Source organism: Lepisosteus oculatus, chromosome 10 (genome assembly GCF_040954835.1).
Source record: "Lepisosteus oculatus isolate fLepOcu1 chromosome 10, fLepOcu1.hap2, whole genome shotgun sequence".
In the NCBI taxonomy this organism is placed as follows: Eukaryota; Metazoa; Chordata; class Actinopteri; order Semionotiformes; family Lepisosteidae; genus Lepisosteus; species Lepisosteus oculatus.
In genome coordinates, this window is record NC_090705.1 from 1466350 (window position 1) to 1489300 (window position 22951).

Below are 22951 nucleotides of genomic sequence, written 5' to 3' on the forward strand. Positions count from 1 at the left end.
GTCTTGCTCCTTGATAGGCAATAAAACTGCTAAATAGCCAACCTGCAGCTCCTTTAGCAAATCACCTGTAATGGCTACATGAACACCGTTTTCACTGCACTGTGCATACTGAACTACTTGGACATAACATATTGCATACACCATGGAGACATAGCATTTATACTGAGTTTCGTCTGTGTTTATTTTATTTCTATTACATTATTATCCATTATTATGAAACCTTATTTTTTGTAACATTAATTTTGTGATTTTTTTACCCTCCGCTAAACTCGCAGAAAAGACATTTCATGGCCAGCAACTACAGCTGCGTGCTGTATTGCTGTGCATCTGATAAATAAACTTCGATTGACTGATCGATGATCTCCTATTCCACGTGTTACTAGTAGCGAACCCGCAGTTCACGCTGCTGCAGTTCGCTCACTTTCCCGCGAAACCGCGGCTCCCCGCCTCCTGGCCGGGTGCGGACCGGCCCACTCTCCACACGCGTCGAGGGGGGGGTCACGGCACCACTTTCGTGCCCGAGAGGGTAGCGCCGTCCACGTTCGCAAACGCGTTTCGTGCCCCCCGGGACAGAACCGAGAAATACACCAAAAAAAAAGAAAAAGGAGGAAATGGAAGCGGGTCTCGCACAGGTTTTCGGAGGCTGACGACACGCCCGAACCCGCCCCCCCCCCTGCTCCCGCCGGGCGTGCGGCGGCCCGCCGTGTGTGTGTGTGAGAGAGAGACGCGTGTCTGGGGCGCTGCGACCGTGTCCGTCTTTAAAGTTTAAAATGCCGGTGTCCGCAACGGTGAGTTTCCTCTTGTACTCCAGCACGGTTAACTGGCTAAAACGCCCTTGTCTTGTTCTCCTCCGCTTTCGTCGGCTCCAGCCGCGTGTGGCCCGGGTTCACAGAAACTTTCCGTGGGCGCGAAACAGCCCCTCTGCAGAGCGGGTCCGGGTCTGGGTTCGGATCCGGATCAGCTCGGTTTTCGGAGGTGGTTTTTTTTTAATATATATATATACACACGAGCAAGTATGCGCAAAGTGGAAACAAAGGGGGTTGTGGGTTTAGGAAGCATTTTTTTTCCTACCCGTTAAAAAAAAAAAACGAATGATTGTACTGTACCTCGATAACAATACATTCCCGCACAGGCACAATTGTAAAGAAAGAAAATGTCTGTAACCGAGCCTGTTGCATTGCTGTCCGAGCGCGTTTGCAGGGCACTTTTGTATCTTTCCAGGAACCCGAGCTGCTGCAATTGCAGTACGTTTCTCTCTCTCCCCCCCGTGTGAACGCTTGGACTTTCTTTTAAACTCTCGTACAGCCAAAAAAACGCAAAGACCGAGCCGACCGGGCAGCGGGACGCGCGGTACCGTGCGTGCCCGGCGGGCTCTGGAGAGGCGAGCCGGCGTGCCCCTCCCCATGTCTGGGCGAGCCCGGGTTCACGGCCCCGCGGTCTGTTCTCGTCTCCCGCCGACACCAGGTCCCGAGAGCGCTGGCTGACATCTTTGAGACCCCCAGCGACGAGGAGGACTTCGAGGGCTTCCGGGGGTCCCTGCCGAGGGACGCCGCCTGCTCCGAGGACAGCAGGGACAGCCTCCGGGCGGTGAGTGGCGGAGCCCGCTAGCGCAGGGGTGTCCGGTGTCCGGTGTCCGGTCCCGGTCCTGGGGTGGGGGGGCGGTGAGTCTGCAGCTGTAGGGCTGGGAGAAGCTGGTCCAGCTCGTTAAGGGGTGAGATGGAATGGAAGCCCACACCAGTCCTCCAGGACTGGACGCCCCTGGACAAACACCCCACGTCCATTTAAACCTGTTGGTGGAGACAGTCCAAGCTTTCAGTACCCTGACATGCGGCTGATCCGCTCACTGGCTGAGGGTAGGTACCTGCTCGGTCAGTAGGCGAGGGCTGGCCGGTGTCTTGTCCGGATCTAGTGGCCCGGTGCTGCTGAAGCCCTTTCTCTAGGACCTTCAGAGCAGCAGCTGGCTGGCTGGCTGGCATCCTCATGACGGTTAGAGCAGTGGCGCGCCCTTCTCACTCTGGAGCTCGGTTCAGGATTTTATAATGGGAGAAGCGAGGACGCTGGTAAAAGACAAGAGTCTGGTGGTGAGCGTTTCTCAGGAAGCTCCTGAGCGCTGTTCCGTCTACGCGAAAGGCGGCAGAAGCAAAAAAAAAGAATCAATCTTGCAGCGAAGATAAAGGAAGGTCTTTAGGAATGCCTTGAAGTGGGTGACAGTCGGGGAGTCTGCGCTGGCCCTGGGCAGTGAGCCCCACAGACACGGCCCTGCGCAGGACAGGCTCCAGTGCCGCTGTGCGCAGTCGGCTCTTCAGAGGGGGAGAGCACCGGAAAGGAGCTGGAATGGGAACCAGCCGTCCAGACTCTCACTTAACCCCTCACCTGCCAGGGCGGCGAGCGTCGCTCGTGAAAGTGGAGCAGCAGGGTATCGGGGTATCGGTGTCCAGGGCGCTGCGTTAGTGCAGACCTCTCCAGCACAGCGAAGCCCAGGTCCGTCCACCCCCACCGGTCCGCTTGTCCAGCCCGTTTGTCGGGGTTTTCCGTCCGCGGATTATTGTTTTCCAGAAAGTTGGGGTATCTGTTTCTCGCTTGGAGCTGGTGTGCAACGATGTGTAAACGAAGATGAAATCTCGGTCGGCTGCGTCTCGATCTCGGGCTTTTTCATGAGACTGCAGAACCTGCTGCTGTGGAAAGGCTGTGTCGGCTTTCTGGGGGCTCCGTGTGGAGCGGAGGCAGACCGCCGGAGTCGGGCGCGCGGCTCAGGCCTGGTCTTGACTCGTGACTCTGCTCCCCAGGCCCTGCGGTTCCGGTCCAAGTACATCACCGAGGAGCTGGCGAAGATCTTCGCGGAGGACACCGACCCCGAGGAGGAGGAGTTTGAGGGCTTCACGGAGGCGGAGCTGGAGCTCAACCACAGGATGAAGTCCATGGTACGGAGGTGCTCTCCGGCTTCCCCTGTCCACGCCTGAGGACGGAATGAGGGCCGCTCGCTGTTCTTAAGTCTGTTATCTGGCACGTCTGACCAAAGCGACCAAAGCGTTTGTACCTGTTTCGACAGCGGGAACAGTCTGCGTGAGGTGCCATGCTCTGGGGGGTACGAGAGCTGTGCCGCGCCTGAGACTCGAACCCGCAACCTCTCAGTTGCAAGTCCAGAGTCCCGACCCCCTCCTCCTCACTGTTGTCGCAGCTCTTATGGGTTGGAATATTTATGTAAGGACAAAAATGAATTGTGTGCTTTAACCCGTTAAATATTCTGCTGGCCCCAATTTATTATTTCCTTGAGAAAGCGCCAGATGAGGAATACCGCTTGCGTCATGCAGTCTGTCTGTGGACCGTGTGTGACACGACAGAGGTGCAGGTGGCTGGATTTAACGGCTGAACTCTTCTAGGCCTCTAGCGTAGGGAAAGGGGCCTCTTGCACACCTCGGAGGTTTTAGACCCAGGTGTTCACTTATTTACTTATGGTTTTAAAAAAGACGCCCGGCCTTGAGACGGCTGTAGTCCTTTGGCGTTCCAGGGGTGATCATGGGAGTTGTAGTTTCTCCTGCTCTCGGCTCGCCAGGCGCCTCTTTCAGTTCAGATTGGATGAAACGTCGATCTTTCTCTTTTCCTTGCTGGAGTTACTTGCCTGGTCCACTGAAGCGCCATCACGCTCGTGCTGCTCTCCCTGCGCGCAGGTGGGGGTCTCCTTCAGCTCCCTCCGCTGGCTCCCTGCTGCGTGAGGCCGGAGACCCGGGTTCACGCCCCGGTGTTGCGGGATGAACCGTGGTGGTCAGGACTCGAGAAGCGTGAGCAGGGTGCTGTGTCTTGCAGTCCATGGACTCCACCGAGGACAGCGAGGAAGAGGAGGAGGAGGAGGAGGAGGGATTCTGCTCCGAGGGCGAGGCGGAGGCGGAGGCCCCGGCGAGGAGGAGGAGTTCCAGCCTCTGCGTGGCCTTCCGCTTCCCCGTGAAGAAGAGCCGCCCCGGCCGGAAGCCGGCAGAGGGGCGGGGGCGCCGGGACCGGGCTGCGTCGGGCTCCGAGTCCGAGGACGAGGGGGGCCCCGCCGGGGCCCAGCCCAGCGCCTTGCAGAGACGGGCCAAGAACATCAAAGAGAACAAAGAGATGGTAACGCGCCCCCTGAAGCCGCCCCTCCGGCTCGCCCGTCTGTCCCGTGTCGAGCGCCGGCAGCATTCGCACTCTCTCTGTGGTCTCTTTCCTGCAGCTGGCCAAGCTGCTGGCGGAGCTGAACGCGATGCCTGACCTGTTCCCGGTGAAGACGCCCACGGTGAGTGCCCTGGGCCTGACTGCGCCCCTCCTCGGGAGGAGCCCAGGACGTGTGGCTCAGGGGCGTTATCGCACCAGGCCCTCATGTACCCGTGGAGCAGCGCCCTGGTGCCCCGCGGCGTGCTCGGGGCTGCGGCGCTCCTGTCCCCGGTCCTCAGCTGTGCTGAGACGGTCCGTCCGTCCCCTTCGAGAGACGTGCAGCAGGCAGCCCTGTTTCCCAGCCTGCAGCAGGGACAGGAAGCGTGAAATATCGGAGGACTGTTCGGGAGGACGGGGTGCTCAGATAAGATTGGATCACTTTATTGGTCATATGCAATTTCTTGTATTAGGAATTTGTGTTGTCACAGACCCCAGCTTGCTCTCCATGAGACGCACAGACAGGGAGAGAGAAGCTGGGGGTCAGAGCGCAGGGTCAGATGTTTATACGGCGCCCCTGGAGCAGCTGGGGTGAAGGGCCTTGCTCAGGGGCCCAACGGAGTAGGATTCCTCTGCCGGCCGCGGCATACGAACTGATAACCTTCCTGACACAGGCGCAGATCCTTAGTCACAGGGCCACCGCCCCCCCCCCCCATCTACTATTGTACTGTTATACTCTTGTATCCCCCCCCAAGCAACCTCAGAGTCGTTTCTTCCCTCTTGCCCAGAAAAAAAGGAAGTCTCCGAAGAAGCCGTGCTCGGAGGCGCCCAGCGGCCGGAGGAACCCCTCCCGCAGCGCGCGCCCCCCCGAGCACTTCGGGATCGAGCGCCTCCCCGTGTCCCCGAGCAAGATCCTGGAGCAGCTGCGGGGCGCCAGCCGGGGGGCCGGCCTGCGGAAGAGGCTGCTGGAGGTGAGGGGGCGCTTCTCCGCGGCCTGCGGGCCGAGCCGGGCACGGGTGACCTCGGCTGCTCCTCTTAAGTCGAGGTGTTGGCTTCACCGACGCAGCGGGGCGGTTTGTTCCACTCTCCCACCAGCCTTTGTGTAGAGACACGCCTCCCGTTCTCGGCTCGAGATGCCCTGCCCCACAGTTCCCACTGTTGATAGTGAGTAGGTGCCCCTGGGGGCCCAGCGCAGCCAGACGGGCTTCATGGCCTCGGAGGGTCTTGCTTTTTCTGGAGTGCGCGATACGGCACCGCGTTGCGCCCGGCCTCGTGAGGATCAATAGGCACGCGAGTGGCGCCAGCGGGTTCCCCGCGCGCCTGATGGGAGCCGTGTTGTTCTGCGCCGCAGGTGAGCGAGGAGCCGGAGCACAGCGGTGGCGCCCCCCGGCGGCGGTCTTCCAAGCACGGCGAGGCCCGCCCCGTGGAGGACATCACGGAGGAGGAGCTGGAGAACGTGGCTTACTCCAGCAAGGACAAAGTCTACGACAAAGAGCACGTGCGTCTCTTAACCGCCCCGTTAATCTGTTCGGCTCACAACGGTTAGAACAGATATCACTCGTTTCCTGCTGGAGGGCGCCGATGGAGTTTCCACGTTCAGTGTGACCGCAGAGCGAGGCGCTGTGTTTCTGTAGGCGTGGCCGTGAACGCGCTTGGGCTGCTGCGATCTGGGACTGGGCTGTCGAATGATTCGGGGGGGCTGTTCCCGAGTGACCCCCCCCCGTGGTCTGTCTGCCGCTCGCAGGGCAGCACCTGCCACCAGTGCAGGCAGAAGACGCTGGACACCAAGACCGTCTGCAGGAACCCGAACTGCTGGGGCGTGAGGGGGCAGTTCTGCGGGCCGTGCCTGCGCAACCGCTACGGGGAGGACGTGCGCAGCGCACTGCGGGACCCGGTGAGTCGCCCCTCCGCCCCACGCTCCCGGAGCCGGTGGGCGAGTCGCATCCCAGAGGGGCACTGTTTCCATCCGGGATGGAAATTCCAAGCTGGCTTCCCGGCAGGGTGGGGTTCTGAAAGTGACCCGGGGATCAGGAGGGCAGGTTGGTGACCGAGGGTCATGGCCTCCTCTCTCTCTCTCCTGTAGCTCTGGGTGTGTCCTCCCTGCCGGGGGATCTGCAACTGCAGCTTCTGTCGCAAGAGGGATGGGCGCTGTGCCACGGGCATCCTGATCCACATGGCCAAGTTCTACGGGCACAACAACGTGAGGGAGTACCTGGAGAGGTTAGTGACTGTCCCCGTGTTTCCGCACATAAAAGCAGGAACGTACCCTCAGCCAGTGAGCAGATCAGCCTCATGTCAGGGTACTGAAAGCTTGGACTGTCTCCACCAACAGGTTTAAATGGATGTGGGGTGTTTGTCCAGGGGCGTCCAGTCCTGGAGGACTGGTGTGGGCTTCCATTCCATCTCACCCCTTAACGAGCTGGACCAGCTTCTCCCAGCCCTACAGCTACAGCTGTTAAGAGGTCTGGAACGGCTGCCCCCTCCCAGGACTGGGACTGAACACCCTGGATGTTTTGCTGCTACTGACATGCTTGCCTACAATTTTGTTTTTCAGTCTTCAGAAACACCTGACAGATGAAAACTGACGATTCTGAAGCACAAGTGGGTGTGACCGGGATGCCACAGCCCAGCAGACTGCTCCACCTGCTGCTCTTGCCTGGCGCCGACTGTCGGAGCAGCGTTCCGTTAGACACAGACAGTCAGCTGCTCTGAGCGTTTCTTTCAAGAGTTTGTTTGCTTTTTTCCCATGTATAGAAAGAACAAACAGTAGGATTCCAATCATTAGCATTTAAAAGCCCAGCAGATGCTATCAAACAGTAGGCAAGTTGTGAATTGATTCTTGTTTTATATACTGTATCTGTGAATAGAGCCAAGAGCCTATTGCACTTTTATTTTGTTTGGCAAATGTATGACCAGATTCCTGTTATTTCCCTCTGACTTTTGCACTTTAAAACTATAATGCTTCAAGGCTGCGTTTTCCTCCTACTAGGACTGCTAAGTGCTCAAATTTGTTATGGAACAAGTAATAGGTTTATTCCATGCTGAAAAGAGAACACAACGTTTCGGCTGTGGAGCCTTCTTCAGGTGGCTCACACACTGTTTTCTTTCTTCTCTTTTCAGCCTGGAATAAACCCATTACTTGTTCCTTTGCAGCCTGCGCATGCTGACGCAGTTACCCACCTAAAATTTGTTATGGCAGCTTCAGTGGTCCTGAGGATTGTAAATTTATGTGGTCGGACTGTTAGGTAATGTTAATTAAAGACCGCCGTGTTTCTTTGTAAACTTCATTTTATTTCAATAAAAGTCTTTCTTTAATTCTCCCGGATTTCTCCTGTTTTCTTCACGAAACTGCTTTTCCCCGGCGCCACTGGGATTCCTGCTGCAGGGATGTCCCGCCGGTGTCACACAGACAGCAGCAGCGCCAGGCCTCCCAGCACCCACTTGGCGGGCTTCTCTTTGGTCTTGAGGGGGAAGGTCCAGACGTAGGTGGGCCCGCGGGCCCTGGTCCTGTAGACGGGACACTCATAGGCGGCGGCCGGCTCCTGCCGGTCAGCTGGGCCGGCCCGCAGGAGGAGCACGGGCAGGGCGGGGGCCCGGTCCTTGAGGTGGGCCTCCGCCATCAGGCCGCTCTGACTGTCCCAGCGAGCACCTGGAAGGGCAGCAGGTAACCAGAGCTGTAACAGCCTGCGCTCACAGGACGTTTCAATCAATCAATCAATCAATCAATCACTTGAGGTTTATTCATCAACGCACGAACAGGACAGCGTGCAGCATCGTTGTCGGCAATGAAATGCTTTGGCCGCAAGCTCGTCGAGAGGGTTAGGTGAGTAGAAGGACAGAAGTTTAGGATACAATAAATTCTCATCAAGCGAGCACTACGTGCAGGTAAGAGTAAGAAAGGCAGCATAAAGTAAAGGAAGAGACAAAGGCGGGCGGCGACCCATCCTTGTCGGCACCATCGTAGGCCGTGTCCTGTTCACTGAGGCGGTCATTCTTAACTCCTCGCGCTGCGAGTTCAGGCGAGCTTGCCATTGAAGTTCATCAAGGTCAGGATAAGACTGTCCCTGCAGGCTGTAACAAGGTGCTCACGTGCTGCCTTGTGACAACGAGCCCTATCCCCCCCCCAGCAGAAGACAGAAAGAGCAGGCCGGACCCACCCTCCATGTACAGGCCGTGAACGTAGGATCCTTCACGCGGCGGGTGGCCGTAGTCTTCCTTCGTCTTCTTGGTCACGTCTACGGTCAGTCGCATCTTATCCAAAGGCCACTCGTTCTTCCGAGCGATGCTCTGCATTATTGCTGCAAGGCAAAGACAAGACAATCTGGCCGGAGCTCTCTTGAACCTCCTCCACCCTTGTCTAAAGCTCTGGAGGGGCCAATCTGAACGGGCGCAGAAACCCTGCTGGACAGTGACCTCGAGTCTGACGCGGTCATCAGTCCACTACCGCACCATGCACTGACCCGTGAAGAGGAAAAGGAAGCACTGTGGTCGAACGGCGCTGGTTTCTGGGAGAGTGGCCATGACTTACGTTTAACAGGAAGGAGGCGAAGTGCCGAGACTCACCCGTGAGGAAGGACTGGGGATTGAAGAGACCAGACAGCCACACCACCGCCGGGAGGACTAGGTCCTGCGTCCAGGTGTCCAGCTCTCGGCAGCGCTGCAGGAGGTCACTGAACCTGCGCGACAGCGTCTGTTAGAGCTTCACCTGTGCGACAGCGCCTCCTATAGGTTCACCTGTGCAGGTACGGATTGACCTGCACGCACACGGCCAAACAGCTGCTGAAGGGCTTTCTAGTTAAGACAGATGGCATTTTGCAACTTACCTTTACATGAAAAATTAGGATTCTATACACTGACAGGTACAGTATATACTCAAGGACATGAACACTCCAAAAAAGTGACTAAAATTATGGTTAATTCTGCCCAGATGACTTTACTCTGTACACATGCTAGCTGCTGTCTACTGTTTAAATTGTAGGGCTCCTGTCAGGGCCTGTTCTTATTAGAGCTCAGATACAGCAAGGCTGGGCCTGGCCGGTACTGGAAGGCAAGAGCTGTAAGGAAACCAGGCTGTAAGTGGCCAGTAGGTGGAGCTCTTATCTCTGGAGCAGAATTTCCAGTCCAGTGCCCCAGTAGGGTGACAGGAGACGCTGTGCTGTAGGATGAGCTGTCCTTTGGCTGATGCTTTCCGCTGAGGTCTTGACTATTTGCTTGTTAAATATCCAGTGGGCTTGACTGTAAAGGCGAGAGGGTTTTTCCCTGGGGTTCTCAGGTAAATTTCATTTCAGGATTGCACAGTCTGGCCTCTCTAAACCCTTCCCTTAATGCAGCTGGTGCAGTCATACCTCACTCCTCCACGTGCCCTACTGCAGGAGCAGGGGGGTGACAAGCGACATTTATTAATTACTGTGCATAAAGGTGATCTGTACAACAGAGTAAACAATTTTCGAAACTACATTTTGTTCAAAGCCCGCGCAAGACTTTTTGTACCGACTGGGGCTGGTGGAATTAGGGGAGATGCTGGACGTTACCACTGTGCCAGGCTGTAGGTGGAAGGGTAAGCCAGCCTGGTCCAGGAGTCGGGCACATTGTCATAGTACAAAGCCAACTGCAGAACTTCCATCTTGGAGGAAATGGTCAGCTCTCCCTGAAAAGTCAAATAAAATATATTGTGAATATCGTGAGGTCCTGCTTCGACGTGGACAGAGAGTTTAAGACAGCTGCAGGAAGGTTAACCCAGACTGTATCCATACGATGGGTATATATATATATTCCTATCATACAAAAAAAGTTTGGAGCAGCAGCAGTGTGGCTAAGGATCTGCGCCCGTGGCTAGAAGGTTGCTGGTTCAAATCCCGCGGCCGGCAGAGGAATCCTACTGCATTGGCCCCCTGAGCAAGGCCCTTCACCCCAACTGCTCCAGGGGCGCCGTATAAATGGCTGACCCTGCGCTCTGACCCCAAGCTTCTCTCCCCCCGTCTCCGAGCTGGGCATTACTGGGGTATGCAAAAAGATAAATTCTTCATGTAAGAAATTGTACATGGCCAATAAAGTGATCTTATCTTCTTATCTGATATCGCAGGGACTGGATACTGGATTGAATAGCAGGTTATTTGCAGGCTGACTGCTAGAGCTGCGCATCTACAGTAAGTGTCCCTGAGCCGCCACAGAAACCACACAGAAGCCCAAGAGCTGCCTGTCTTGAAGGCAAAACATGATTATCTGGCTTTACTTCGGAGTGTGGGGCATTGCTGAACACTCCTACCGTATGATGTAAAAAGCAATACTCTCCTACTTTGACAAGACAGAAAACAACACGTTCCAGCCCGGTTCCACAAACGGCGCGATACATGATTGATCGAAAGTGCTCAGTTCCTGCTCTGGGAATTGTGGAATAACCTGCCTTCAGTCCCAGGTCCAGCTCTTTAAGTGACCTCCTGACCTCCTCGATCAGCAGGTTCATGCGCTCACACTCCTGAAGGCACACCAGGATGTACGGACTGCGCTCCGGTGTCTTCTGCATGATCTCCTGCAGGTTGAATTCTTCCGGGAGCTGCTCCAAAATCCCGTCAAGGGTGTTTTTAACCTGAAAAAAAGAAGGCATTAAGGCATTTCATGGATTTTAACAACAACAAGCGACAGTTCAATATTAAGCCCATCACAGATACTGTTTATACCCTATTCCACCAGTACGCTGCAACCAATTGGGAGAAGCATTAATTACACCTCAAGTGTGATCTGATCTTCTGAGTCATAATAATAGATAGACACAATCTGATTAAACTAATACACACAGAACTGAGCTTTTTCTCAGCTGTATTGAACACATTAAACATTCCCTGTCTGTGCTGGAAGAAGCATGTGAACCTTTAGATTCAGTAACTCCTTCAGCAGCTGTGTCCTGTAGCACAGGGGCAGGGGGGGTATTTTGGCCCGTTCCTCTTCGGTGAGGGCTCTGCATCAGTGCTGGGGTTCAGCCCAGCCTTTTTACAGGTTACACAAGCTGCCGGGGAGCCCCCCGCTCTGGAGGGGGTGCGGCCTGACCTGCTCCTCGGCGCTGGGCGCGGCCACCTCGCTGTCCGCGGAGCCAGGGGGTCGCAGCCCCAGCAGGGTCCGGAGCAGCGCGTCCGAGGTCGCGGTCAGGAACTCGATCTCGGCGTTGGGGTGCAGGCCGTACAGCGCTGGGCTCTCGGGGGGCAGCGAGTCGTCAATGTATTCGTGGTAACCGAGGTAATCCAGGTTTGGGGGAGCTGGGAAGCCGGGGCAGAGAAACAGCCCCCCCTCCAGCTGGAAATGGAGGACAGAGACTGTCTGCAGGTGCAGCACACAGGCCACCCCGCCACCCTTGTGGAAACAGGCAGGTCAGCGTTCTCAATAATTACACCACAGCAAGACCTGGCTACTACATGGAAAACAGGACCTTCCCAAGAAGGATTTTTTTATCTACGCACCTGTCTTTAGACTGGGATTAGGCATTAGGCATACTCATAGGTGCACGAGATTAATGTCGTTGTGCTCGACGCTGAGCACATTGATAGATGGCTGCTCAGCTCCTAATCCTTAATGAGATTCTCTGAAGCCTAAACCGAATACCTTGGTATTTAAGGCAATCCTCAAAAGAGGATTCATTCCTTCTGAAGTAGAATCGGACATCCACAGTAAAGTGTTTGAGCGTTTTCTTCATGACATGCTGTGTCCCACAAATCCATACATAGGGTTACAATACACTCCTACTTTCCCTAATAAAATTAACAGGAAGGTGCCCGTAGTAAATTCCCAAGAGAAACAGGACGTTTCCATAGAAACTTATTTATAACATTTCCATGTATGATCCTCCAAAAATGATATATCAACCTTTTGTAACCCACAAAAAAACAAAATAATTCAAATAGAGGAAACAGAAGACAGCCAGGACACAGAACACATCACAAGAGGAGTCTAATTAGTGAAATTAAATCCTAACTGTGTTCAGGCTAGTAGGGACACCAGCAGTACAGTAGCTGATCCATAGCACAGAAATCTACTAATACTATGGATCATGGCATGTATCAACCCATTTCAGTGAATGTTAAGGATACCATTATTAGAATAGGAAAGGCAAATTAAATATCAATTTGCTAAATTCAACATATTTGTAAAATATCTAATTTAAATATACAACATTTTATATAAACTAATTTCTGTAAAAAGGTTTCCATAAAGGCATTGGTCAGCAGAGGGCGCTGTTATCCTTTGGGAAAACTTGCTGTTAATCATCTGTATTACACATTTTGGGTAAGGAACCTCAAGATATGAAGAGAGAGTATTTTCAGAATATCTGTGCAGTTTGTGCCATTTGCTGGGTCCAAAATCGACTACGTTCTGATTAAAGCAGGTGGGCTTTCTCAACTCATCTGGGTCGCTGCTCCACCTGCAGGCAGTGGCTTGTAAGTGCAAATAAAGGTCCTTCACGACTGTGAACCTGTCTACAGAGGACACCAGCCCTAAACGCCACCCTGTATTACTGTGAGCAGGCAGAGGGGAGACCAGCCTTCCTCTTCCAGACCCCCTCTCAGTTTAACACAGCTTTGTTATGTGGGCTCTCGGGATTGTTTTCTTCTTCCAGAGGCAAGAAAGCCTTTTAAATGACGTGTGATTCTGGTAATTTCTATCACGTTTAAATTATGTTTAAAGATCTTAAGATAAATCTGTTGGCACTGTCGTTAGGACTTCTAACGCAGGACTCAAGGGGAGAGTCTAGGGCTGAGGCCGACGCTCCTGGCTAGGACAGCTCTCATAGTCACCATTGCAGGGTTCATGAACTCCTCCAGATAGGTGCGGCACAGTCGTCTGTCCCAGTCATCCGTGATGTGTCCTCCATACATGATCTCACCAAACAGGTAGCGCAGATCCTCCCAGGGGACCTGCAGAGAAAGACAGAGAGAGAGCTGACATGTGACCACAGTCTTCTGCGCTTCTGGCCAAAATCTCCTGCTCACGACACTTATAATCACACACGATCGTAGTAGGCTACAAATGAGAGGAGGTTGGGATTTAGTCACCAGCAGCGAACCCATCCAAGGATTCTATCCCTTTGCAAAAAGAAGTGACTCCCGCTCTCAGTTTTAAACCCACATCCCCTTAGTTTGCTCTTGTGTTACTGATACTGAAAACATTGATTGGGTTGACCTTGCGAATGGTTTGATCAGGAAAACCATTCACCTCCTGCAGCCTGACAGTACAAGCCTGGGAATGTACAATATCTGCTTGCTCTTCATGGACTGAATCCACAGCAGCAACATCTATTGTGTTCTGTAGTGACCAGAATTGTACACAACATTATTAAAGGAGTCTGCTACCTAATGAGTGAATATTTATTGACAAATTGGAAGTTTTAAATTAATAGGTCGAACTAAAATCATCCACTGCTGTAAAAAACCGCAGAACTATAGTCTATCAAAAGAGATGAGCAAATTCTGCACAGTAGGTCAAGCACGGAGCTGCATCGGCACTTGTAGGCTGCAAAGGAACAAGTAAAGCTTAATTCCATGCTGAAAAGAGAAGAAAACACCCGAAGAAGGCTCCACAGCTGAAACTTTGTGTTTCTTTTCTTCTCTTTTCAGCATGGAATAAGTTCTGCGCAGGTTCAGTTCAGTTCTCGCTAACCTTGGCTTCTCCTATATCTGGGCTGCTTTGCTTTCTAGACAGGGTGTTAAGGGAGGCCCAATGTTCACCCCTCTGGCTTTTGTAGAGAAGAGCTGTGATACAGCACACCCACACAGAGGGCCTTGCGTTCCAGAGCAATCCACAGCAAGGGACCGATTCCAGCTTCAGAGGAAAGGCAAATCCTTTCCCCCGAGGCATTTTGTAAACAGAGATACTATGATATTTTCACACAAAGCGCTGTCTTCAAAAGTAACCAAGCTTATTTGCTTGACCTTCATAATAATACCAAAAACATTTGAAAAAGCTGTCTGCTATCAAAATAAATGCTACCAATACATGCGTTTTAGAGGACTGTTGAATCCTTCTGGGTTTACTGGCATTGCAACAAGAATGTTAATTTTTCAGGTTTCAAGAGGAAGCCGGTACCTGAAAGTCAAAGCAATGCAACCGCCTGAATTCATAACAGTGACAAATCCAAGAAGTCCACGCTCGTTTGTACCTGCATTGTTCTGTAAATTGCTTCCATCATCAACACTAATTGCAGTGATCATTTATGTAATGTTATGAACTGTCACATTTGCTGCATGTAATTACATCTGAGCAAATGCTTCATTGGCTGCCTAATGAATTCTCTGTATATGCACATGCAAGCTACTGTTTTGTTAACATAATGAAGGACATTTATTCTTTGGGAAAAAAATCCTACGTAAAATAATTGGTTGTGACCCAGGTTGTGTCAGTGCTTTGACATGCACACTATTGAATCTCCAGATTCAGGACATTCAGCGTTCTTTCCCAAAAAGTGTCCAGGAGTAACTGTTTTTAAGTGAGTCATTCGGATATTGTGGGGTTTTTTTTACATCGACAAAACATACTTTGATTTCGTAAAGTGTCCTTTGATTCTTATTTATCAAACAAATTGACAGTGATGAATACCAGTTACAGTCAGCTATAATCTAGCTCATCAATTCGCTGCCTCTCATCTCTCAGACGAGTCTTAATTCTCCACGTTCCATGTGATGCTCCTTTCATGTCAGACATTACCAGATCAATATCCGAGATGTTCCTTGCACTAATTATTAAAATCCATGAATTGTCTTAACTAAATTGCATGCGTTTATTTAAATCTAGGCATCCTGGAAATTCTGCATGTGAGATTTTTTATCACGTCTGCACTATGTAACTGACTTTGGCTGCAGAGACTTTTTAACTATAATGTTTCATTTCATACTATAAATTACGTAGAAGGCCTGCCTGGTGCAGGCAGACACTCGGCCAGCCCGCCTCTGTCTTCTTGGGGAGCTGAGAAATAAGCTGAGAAGCAGTCTGAGTCAGAGGCCCTACAGCCTGACTACTGCAAGAGTAGAGGAAGGAAAATAAGCGACTGCGTGCAAGAAAGACTTTCATCTTCAAACTGACGGTCCATTTCCTTGCTGTGGTTGTTGTTCCAATAGTTCACACTGGAAAGTTTAGATTCAAGCTCACTGGGAGTGGGCTACACCAGCTGTGTCTACGCCCCGGCCCCCCAGAGACAGGGGGAGGAGGGTGGGGTTCAGACAGGCTCCTCTGGCCGGCTGGGTCTCGGGGGATACCCCACAGGCTCCACAGCGCTGCAGGAGGTGCTCACTGGAGCGCCTGTGGAGCAGGGGGGGCACTGTGCGGCCGGGCGCCGAGAGAGCTGGCGGACTCATCTCATCCCAGCTCTGCCACAGCGCAGCTCAGCAGGCGACATCGCCCAGACTCGGACCCTCGCAGGGAGAGCCCTGACCGGTTCCCTCACCTGGGACCGCCCCACGGTGGGAGATCTTACACCAGTGTTCCCCACGTACAGGAAGTACTTTATTTCTCATTTCTTGTACTTGGCCCTTGGCCCCCAGTGCAGCGCTCGCAGTACGATGGTATGAAATGGTATGAAAGCCAGGGTGCAGCCCACCTTGCTGTTGGCCTCCAGGTAGTTGTAGAGGACGTTGGCAGATATGGTGAGGTCCCCTGTGTTGAAGGGGTAGCTGAGGTTCCAGCCCTGGGGGCCAAACTTCCGCCTTTCAGCTACGCAGGCATGGAAGTAGCAGAGAGAGAACAGGATACTCTTGAACTCCTGCTCCCTGGCACACATTTCCAGTGTATCCTGCCAACAGGAAAACATTGCTTGTGTATTAAAGGTCATACTTACACTTGCCCTAGCCTGCTGTAGTGATGTAAATCTGAGTGCCTATAATTACATTCCTGTACAGAATGATGCATATAAAATTGCTTTTGACTTATCTGAAATAACATGAAAGGCCAGCAGAAGGATTTATTAAGCAGTTTTTGCTCTTGCACGAGTAATTAACTTTAAGCAATAAAAGCTGTGGGGTCACGAACATGAAAATACAATTGGCTGAGCTGCTTGTTCTGCAAAACTCTGGACACCTGTTCTACAGCAATCAACAGCTTGTGCACCCAGGGCACAATCCTAACAACCTTGTGTCTACACAGGAGCATATGCTGTAAATCGCTCACTTATTAAGATTTGTTTGCAATTTTTAGGCAAACAATTATATTTTTTTACTTTAGACAAACATACATTCTCTGAATAAGCACATACCCAAACACCCCAATAGCGCAAAAAAACCTTCTGAAGTTGGTGTCTGAGAGCAATGTAACCCTTCTGTGGTGAATGCTTGTGAGACTGTTTTATTTTATTAGCTTGCTGGCATGTGGATTTATTTAGTTGACAAAACATCATCGATCAGTGAAGGACCACCAGATGGAATAACCGTTTGTTCATTAGAAAAATATCTGATGCCCAAATCATTGCAAGATTTCTGTTCCAAGTCTTTTAGTTCTGGTTATATAGAGTATACAATTCTCCAATAAATGTTGATTTTGTCAGGAATCTAAAGTTGAAGAATACTGACAAATACAGACAGGCACAGAGTTCTACAGCTCGTTAAACGCTAAGGCCTGGGACTGTGGACAAAAATATAAAAAACACAAAAATATGTGAACTGAAAAATATCAGATTGAAAAGAGAAAATGAGACTCCGGGAAAACATCAAATGGGGAAAAACAGGCTAATTCGTTCTCACTGGCTCACCTGGAACCATGTTTCTGAAGTACTGGTTGTTCTGGGAATAAGAGAGGTGGACCCTGTGCACCTGCTCACGATTTACAGGTTTAGGCTTGCTAAGCACATGTGCTTTCTACCTCCTTGCTGAATTTCAACTCCCCTTCTTGCTGCTGAGAAGTGCTTTTCAGATTGGTGTCAGATTCTTGCACTTCTCACCTGGTCAAAGTTGTACAAGGCAGCGTGCAGGTTAGCAAGCAGGCCGGCAGGTGGCTCGTTGGTGATTTTGATGGAGTTCTCCAGGATTCCCTGGGGGATGATGTGCTCCTCGGGGGTAGCTGCTGGCTCAGCACTGATAAACACCCTGTAGTCTGGGTGGCTGTCCTCACTGGTACTCGCCAGTAGTTTCTCCAGAGTCCCTAGCCACCCGGCCACCAAATGTACGTTCTGTTGACAGGTTGGAGTATGGAGAATGAGAATGGATAGTCCATGGGCCCTTAATCTCTTACAGCAATAACAGTAATTTTGCAATCTTAGTGGCTCATATAGTAAAATTGAAATTTAATAGTGACAATGATCTTTATATATAGTATACATTACATTGTTGTAATTCAGGAGTGATAGTGCTTTATAATACTGTCCTGTAGTTGCAATTCAGTATTGAAAGTGGTCATATTGCAGGTACAACTAAGTAGTGATTGGCAGTAATTCTTTACTGTGTGGCATTTTAATTGTAACTGAGTAATCACGGTGGTCTATATCACTGTATTGTGACCATAATTAATTAGTGGTAGAGGTCTGCAATGCTTTGCAGAGATAGCGATCTACACTGTATTGTAAAGTAACTGTAATTCAGTGGTGACAGTCGTTTATTATGTACTTACTGTATTTACAATTCAGTAGTGATAATAGTCTATAGTCTATAAGTCTATAGTCTATGACACCTGAAGAAGGCTCCACGGCCGAAACGTTGTGTTCTCTTTCTTCTTTTTTTCAGCATGGAATAAACCTATTACTTGTTCCTTTGCAGCCTACGCATGCTGACGCAGCTACCCACCTGAACTACTATAGTCTATAAGTATTATAATGCAGGGGTACATGTACTGTAGTGCTGAAGAATAAACCTATATAAAACAACATTTAAAAATATAAAATGTATAATCCAGACATTAAGAATAAAAACTTAAACTGGGTGATAATTATATTTGAGTCCATATCTGAGATGATGATGGATTTACTGAGATTTTCTTGGTAGTGAAATCTCCCAGGCTGTCCTGGGGACTGGGCTCTGGCTCCGAGGCTCCGCAGTGGACAGCAGGTTTTTCAATCGGTGGGATACACTGTTTCACTGGGGCAGGACGGGCATCTTTCTGTCACCTTCTAGTGACGTTTACAGTACGTACAGTTATGAACAGTACTCAACACATAAAATCCAGAAGGCTGAATGGCAACAGTTCTGGAACGACAGTCCCTGTCAGTCCTGTGCCGAGCGAAGATTCTCCGGAATACCTGCAGAATGACCCAGTGCCCCTCTCGGGAGGCCTTCAGCAGCGCCGCCTCTGCCACCACCTCCTGCCCTTGCCCGAGAGACACGTTGTGCAGCTTCCCCAGGTCTATCCTGAAGCCCAGCTTTTTACCTGGACAGGGGGAAGCACAGGTGGCAGCCTTAATCAGCAATCTCCGCCTCACAGAATTATTACAGAATCAACAAGTCCTAACGCCTGTCGCAAAGCAAAGCACAGCTAAGGGTACAGCAGCTGTATAACTAAGGCTGCAGCCCTTATTTCAGCAGGGCACTAGTGACTCACCGAGAGGCTCCACACCTGTCAAAGGGCCAGTGACTCACCGAGAGACTCCACATCGGTCAGAAGGCCAGTGACTCACCGAGAGACTCCACATCGGTCAGAGGGTTGACTCCAGGGGACAGGATGAAGAACACAGGAGTGGCAGGGCTGCTTTCCTCAAAGGACTTCTCAAACTCCACCCGCATCCCCTCAACATACTTTGAGCCCATGCTTTCCTCCACGAAGTTTCTGTATGAGGAGGCAAGTGAAATCCCTGTCTCTTCATCTACAGTACAAATTTAACTAAACATCACAGTCTGTTAATATAGGAAAGCCATCAGTCAACAAAGTTAAAAGTAACTTTTTTTAAAATAGCTCTTAACATTAAACAGCTAGAGATGTGAGTTAATGCACAGCCTACAGAAGAAAAACAAGTTAAGTTAGTCTATAAGCACCCAGTATTGTAGTAATTTTTGTTAAATGGGCTCATGAATTCTTCCCACAGTTCAAACAAATACTGGCAGGTTTATTGGATTCTAGGAAAAGTGGCCCTGTTGTGAGTTTGTGCGTCCGCCCGCCCCGTGTCCCGCCCCGTGTCCGCGTCCCGCTGTCACGGACGTCCAAAGGGACTAACCGTGGGGAGTAGGAGAGCGGAAAAAGACCCATATGCGTAGCGGCGAGACGGGAAAAAGGCCCGGGCTCATTAGTGCAAAGAGTTCAGGAATGCCGTATAGAAACCTATGCCCTCAGGGAGCGGACGTGGGGCGCCCTGGTGCTAGGCGGGTCTCAGGACATCCGAACGTCAATGCTGAGCGAGGGCAGAGTGCAAGACCCGGAAATATATAGCCCAAGGGAAAGAGAGGGACAGGAAGGACAGCAGACTGGAAACTAAGGACAGGACAGAGAAGGAGCGCCCTCTGGCTGCAGAGGGCGTGACACCCGCTCTGTGACCCGCCCCGGGTTCCACCCTGTGTCCCGCCCCGTGTCTGCGTCCCGCTCTGTGACCCGCCCCAGGTTCCGCCCCGTGTCTGGATGTCCACCCCATCCAGGCTGTATCCTCCCTTGTGCCTGGTCCTTGCTGTGCTGGGATAGGTTCCAGCTCCCCCACAACCCAGTATTTATCATGTTTATAAGCAGAGAATCCTTTTCGGTCGCGTATCCTTTAATAACTCTCCCAGTTCAGTGGGTGAACGAGCCCTGGGTGTCACCTGTGCAAACCAGGATCTAACTTCATTCACAGGCTGCTGTGCCCCTCTGCTCAGCAACATCTGTTTCTTAGTGCTTTAGGAACTGGTAGTGTTGTTGGCATGCTGGTACTCTATTCATGTGTCTTGCCAAGGCAAACGCTCAGGTCCAGAGCTCTTTGCTTTGTAAATATGTTGTCCCACAGACCTCCCGCCCTCTGTGCGGTACAACTTGCCTGATCGCGTACGTCACTCTGTCCGGGCGCAGGGCTCTCAGCATGATCACCTTCTGCAGGGAGCTCTTATTTTTCCATTCCTGCGGAAACCTCTCCTTCTCCGGACACTCGGACTCCACCAGCTTCTTCCAGCGCTTTGCAGACCCCTCGATATCCTTGTCCAGGCCGCGAAACTCATCCATCGCTGACATCGTCTGCAACGCGACAGGCAGTCACTAGCGCCGTGTGTTGGAATGCGCCTGTGCTTCGCTTTCAAGTACAGATGGTAGAACCAGCTCTGCCTCCTCTTTGGATCTGCTGCTCTTGTCCACTTCAGCTGAATGTTTTATTGTCTGTGGGCCTTGGTGAGGTCTAGGCCAGGTGTGGGCCAGCAAGGGCCGGTGCATCTGCAGGTTTTCATCCCACTCATCTCTTCATGACCAAAATCAGCTTATTATTGGATTAATGGGATTTAGCAATCAGTTTAACTTCTCCCAGCTCTACAGGCGCTGGTGCTTTGCAGAGACAAGGAAAACCTACAGACACACCTGCCTTCCAGGATCAGGACTGTCCACTCCTGGTCAAACAGTCTTTGAGACACTCAGACCCTCCTTCATACTGCCTTTCTGACACCTCTGGCATATCATCTTCTACAGCTATCAGTGGCAGTTCTCAAACTCTGCAACCCTGGTCTCCTGAGGGAGCAGGTGACCCCTGGATTGTGGTCACAGCATTGGAGTGATTCTGTCTTTTCTTGACCCCTGGGGAGCAAGAGGTCATGCAAGGTCATGCCTTCTAAGCTGAGCTGACCTTGCCAGGCTGCTACAACATCCCACACTGCTGTCAGGGGCCGTTTTCAAATTGGAAATCTGATACAGCTGCTTAATCATCATCAAGCAATTAATGACAATACTCTTAAATATTGGTAATGTCTTCAAATATTATTAATGCTCATCTGTAGGAATTTAACCACTAATGGGGACTGACATGGATTAACAACACTTCTGAAGCTTGGAACTGAAAATCAAATGGAGTAATGGGATCAGCACAAGCAGATGTCAATATATATTTATCACAAACACGATCACTATTATCATGATAATTAGCCAGGTATTTTCTGGTGGCAGTATTAATCATTAATATTACTATTGTTGTCATAAACAATTTTCCAAATCTTGGGTGGCTTACATCTGATGTTGTCCACAGCGCTTAAGGTGTTCCACCAGGATTTGTGCTAGGACCTTCTCTAGGTCAGCAAGGTCAAAATGGCCAAAATATCATCACCATCTCCCAAGTCAAAATTTAGAATGTTTTTATCAGGTTCTCCTGCTCATATATAAAGCACCGAATGGCCCGTAGCTGTGCTATTTTGAGAACATAGTGCATGAGTGTAGTCCAGCTCTTCAGCTGAGACTTGCTGAAGACCAGGCTGCACACAGTGGGTGATAGAGACTTCTTGTGTTCAGCACGTCTGTGCAGCTCACTGCCCAAAGACCTGTAGCTTTTAGGGGCAGGGAAGACAATTGATTATATACTGAAATCTTTTCAAGTCCCTGAAATAATATTCTTTTTTTTTCAAGTTTTCAATACTGTGGAACATACAGACTACAGGAAAATAAGGCAGAAGAGTAATTTGTCAAAACAGAACAAAACGCCACTGCAAGTGGAAGTAGGACAGCGTTTGAGCAACAGGAGGAAAGAGCTCTGTCTGCACACAGCAGAGAACGAGGGGTCACCTTAATGGCCCCCCAGGACTGTGGGGACAAGAAGTCCACTGGGCTTCTGCTGCTCTGCTCCACTGGGAATCTCAGCAGGAAGTCCAGCTCCTGGGGATCTAGTGTCTTGTTGGTCAGAAGAATCTTGAGAAAAAGCAAAGCAGGAAAATGAAACAAATGCAGAACATTACCACCACCATTGATTAATGACTAATTTGGAAAGCCCACAACCAAAATCAACAATTCAGAAATATTAGGATCAAGGACTAACAGAGACTCATTCACAGGTATGAATGTACATGTTATGTATGCATATATAACCATACAGTGTATATATACTGCATAAGATGGTACATTAAGCTAAGTACAGTGTTCAAAGATACAACATGCTTCCATCATTCTGGAAATGAGAATTTAAATAGTTTTGCTTTTATTTCGAGTAGTTGTTTTTTATACAAAAGAACAAATTCCACAGCAGTCAAATTCATACAAGTTCTTCTGCCATGCAGTGACAGGAGGGTTTCCTTTAGGAATGCATGGTGAGGATTCACCCCAAGATATAGGAGCAGTGTGAAAGGCAAACCAAACATACACTGGCATGTATTACAGCTTTCAAAAACAACCTAAAACGACCAATAAAACCTTTGCTGCATGATGTCCAATACAGGTGAACAGCAGTTCGTCTCAACAGTTCTAAGTTAACAGCTTCGTCCCTCACCTGGAAGGCGGTCTTTGACAGGAAGGTGAGCCTGTCTCGCTCAAAGAGCCCTCGACTGGTGTAGAGGAAAATCGAGTAGGTGACGCACTCCGTCAGGCGGGCGACTCTCTCCGCCACCTCCTCCGACTCCCCGGCCCGCTCGATGGCTTTGTGAAAGACAGCACTGAAGGTCTGGCAGAAGACACACCAGTGGACACGTTACTAGAACTGTGGCTGATGTTGCACTACAGAGTGAAGGCTAACTCATCCAGCATGATGGTGCCTCCCGCCATTGGAGTCTTTCCTTGGAAAGACCATGTACAATTCATGGTTCCCCTGGTCCTCATCTGTCTTCTCCCCACAGACAGCATGTGGAGCAGCAGGGCACTCGAGTGCGTTACTGACATCAAAGCGCAGAAGATCACAGCAAAGCTGAAGAATCGAGGGAGAAACGCAAAGACAGCTCTGCAGAGGCATGTGCATAAACATGGAATGAGGTCTTCTTCACATGGACAGTCTGCACGATGTCTCCGGAAACTCTGTGTGCATGCA

At 50.7% G+C, this 22951-nt stretch overlaps 2 protein-coding genes across 2 annotated transcripts in view; one reads left to right on the plus strand and one right to left on the minus strand.

Moving 5' to 3' along the window:
* The first annotated feature begins 453 nt into the window (after positions 1–453).
* Positions 454–7433, plus strand: cdca7b (cell division cycle associated 7b). Its single transcript, XM_015358202.2, has 10 exons — positions 454–788; positions 1465–1587; positions 2787–2921; positions 3805–4098; positions 4196–4258; positions 4902–5084; positions 5465–5611; positions 5858–6007; positions 6197–6333; positions 6668–7433. Exons 1-10 carry the CDS (start codon positions 771–773, stop codon positions 6696–6698), a joined length of 1281 nt encoding a protein of 426 aa, XP_015213688.2. The 5' UTR covers positions 454–770; the 3' UTR covers positions 6699–7433.
* Positions 7390–22951, minus strand: part of si:dkey-233k19.3 (dynein axonemal heavy chain 11) — a 75983-nt gene continuing 60421 nt past the window's right edge. The window contains exons 69-82 of the mRNA XM_069194733.1: positions 22421–22591; positions 21724–21846; positions 20009–20202; positions 18689–18837; positions 18314–18441; positions 17024–17251; positions 15692–15883; positions 12897–13016; positions 11158–11400; positions 10513–10699; positions 9645–9756; positions 8677–8789; positions 8271–8411; positions 7390–7762 (exon numbers count right to left, since the gene is read on the minus strand). Of these exons, the coding sequence (XP_069050834.1) occupies positions 7515–7762; positions 8271–8411; positions 8677–8789; positions 9645–9756; positions 10513–10699; positions 11158–11400; positions 12897–13016; positions 15692–15883; positions 17024–17251; positions 18314–18441; positions 18689–18837; positions 20009–20202; positions 21724–21846; positions 22421–22591 (2349 nt within the window). The 3' untranslated portion in view covers positions 7390–7514. The remainder of the gene's footprint in view (positions 7763–8270; positions 8412–8676; positions 8790–9644; positions 9757–10512; positions 10700–11157; positions 11401–12896; positions 13017–15691; positions 15884–17023; positions 17252–18313; positions 18442–18688; positions 18838–20008; positions 20203–21723; positions 21847–22420; positions 22592–22951) is intronic.

What these genes read in the sequence shown, in the direction of transcription:
- cdca7b (XM_015358202.2), top strand. An exon ending in ACCACAGGATGAAGTCCATG is followed by an intron (nt 2,922 to 3,804) that starts GTACGGAGGTGC and finishes TGTGTCTTGCAG; the next exon opens with TCCATGGACTCCACCGAGGA. An exon ending in TCCCGGTGAAGACGCCCACG is followed by an intron (nt 4,259 to 4,901) that starts GTGAGTGCCCTG and finishes CCTCTTGCCCAG; the next exon opens with AAAAAAAGGAAGTCTCCGAA.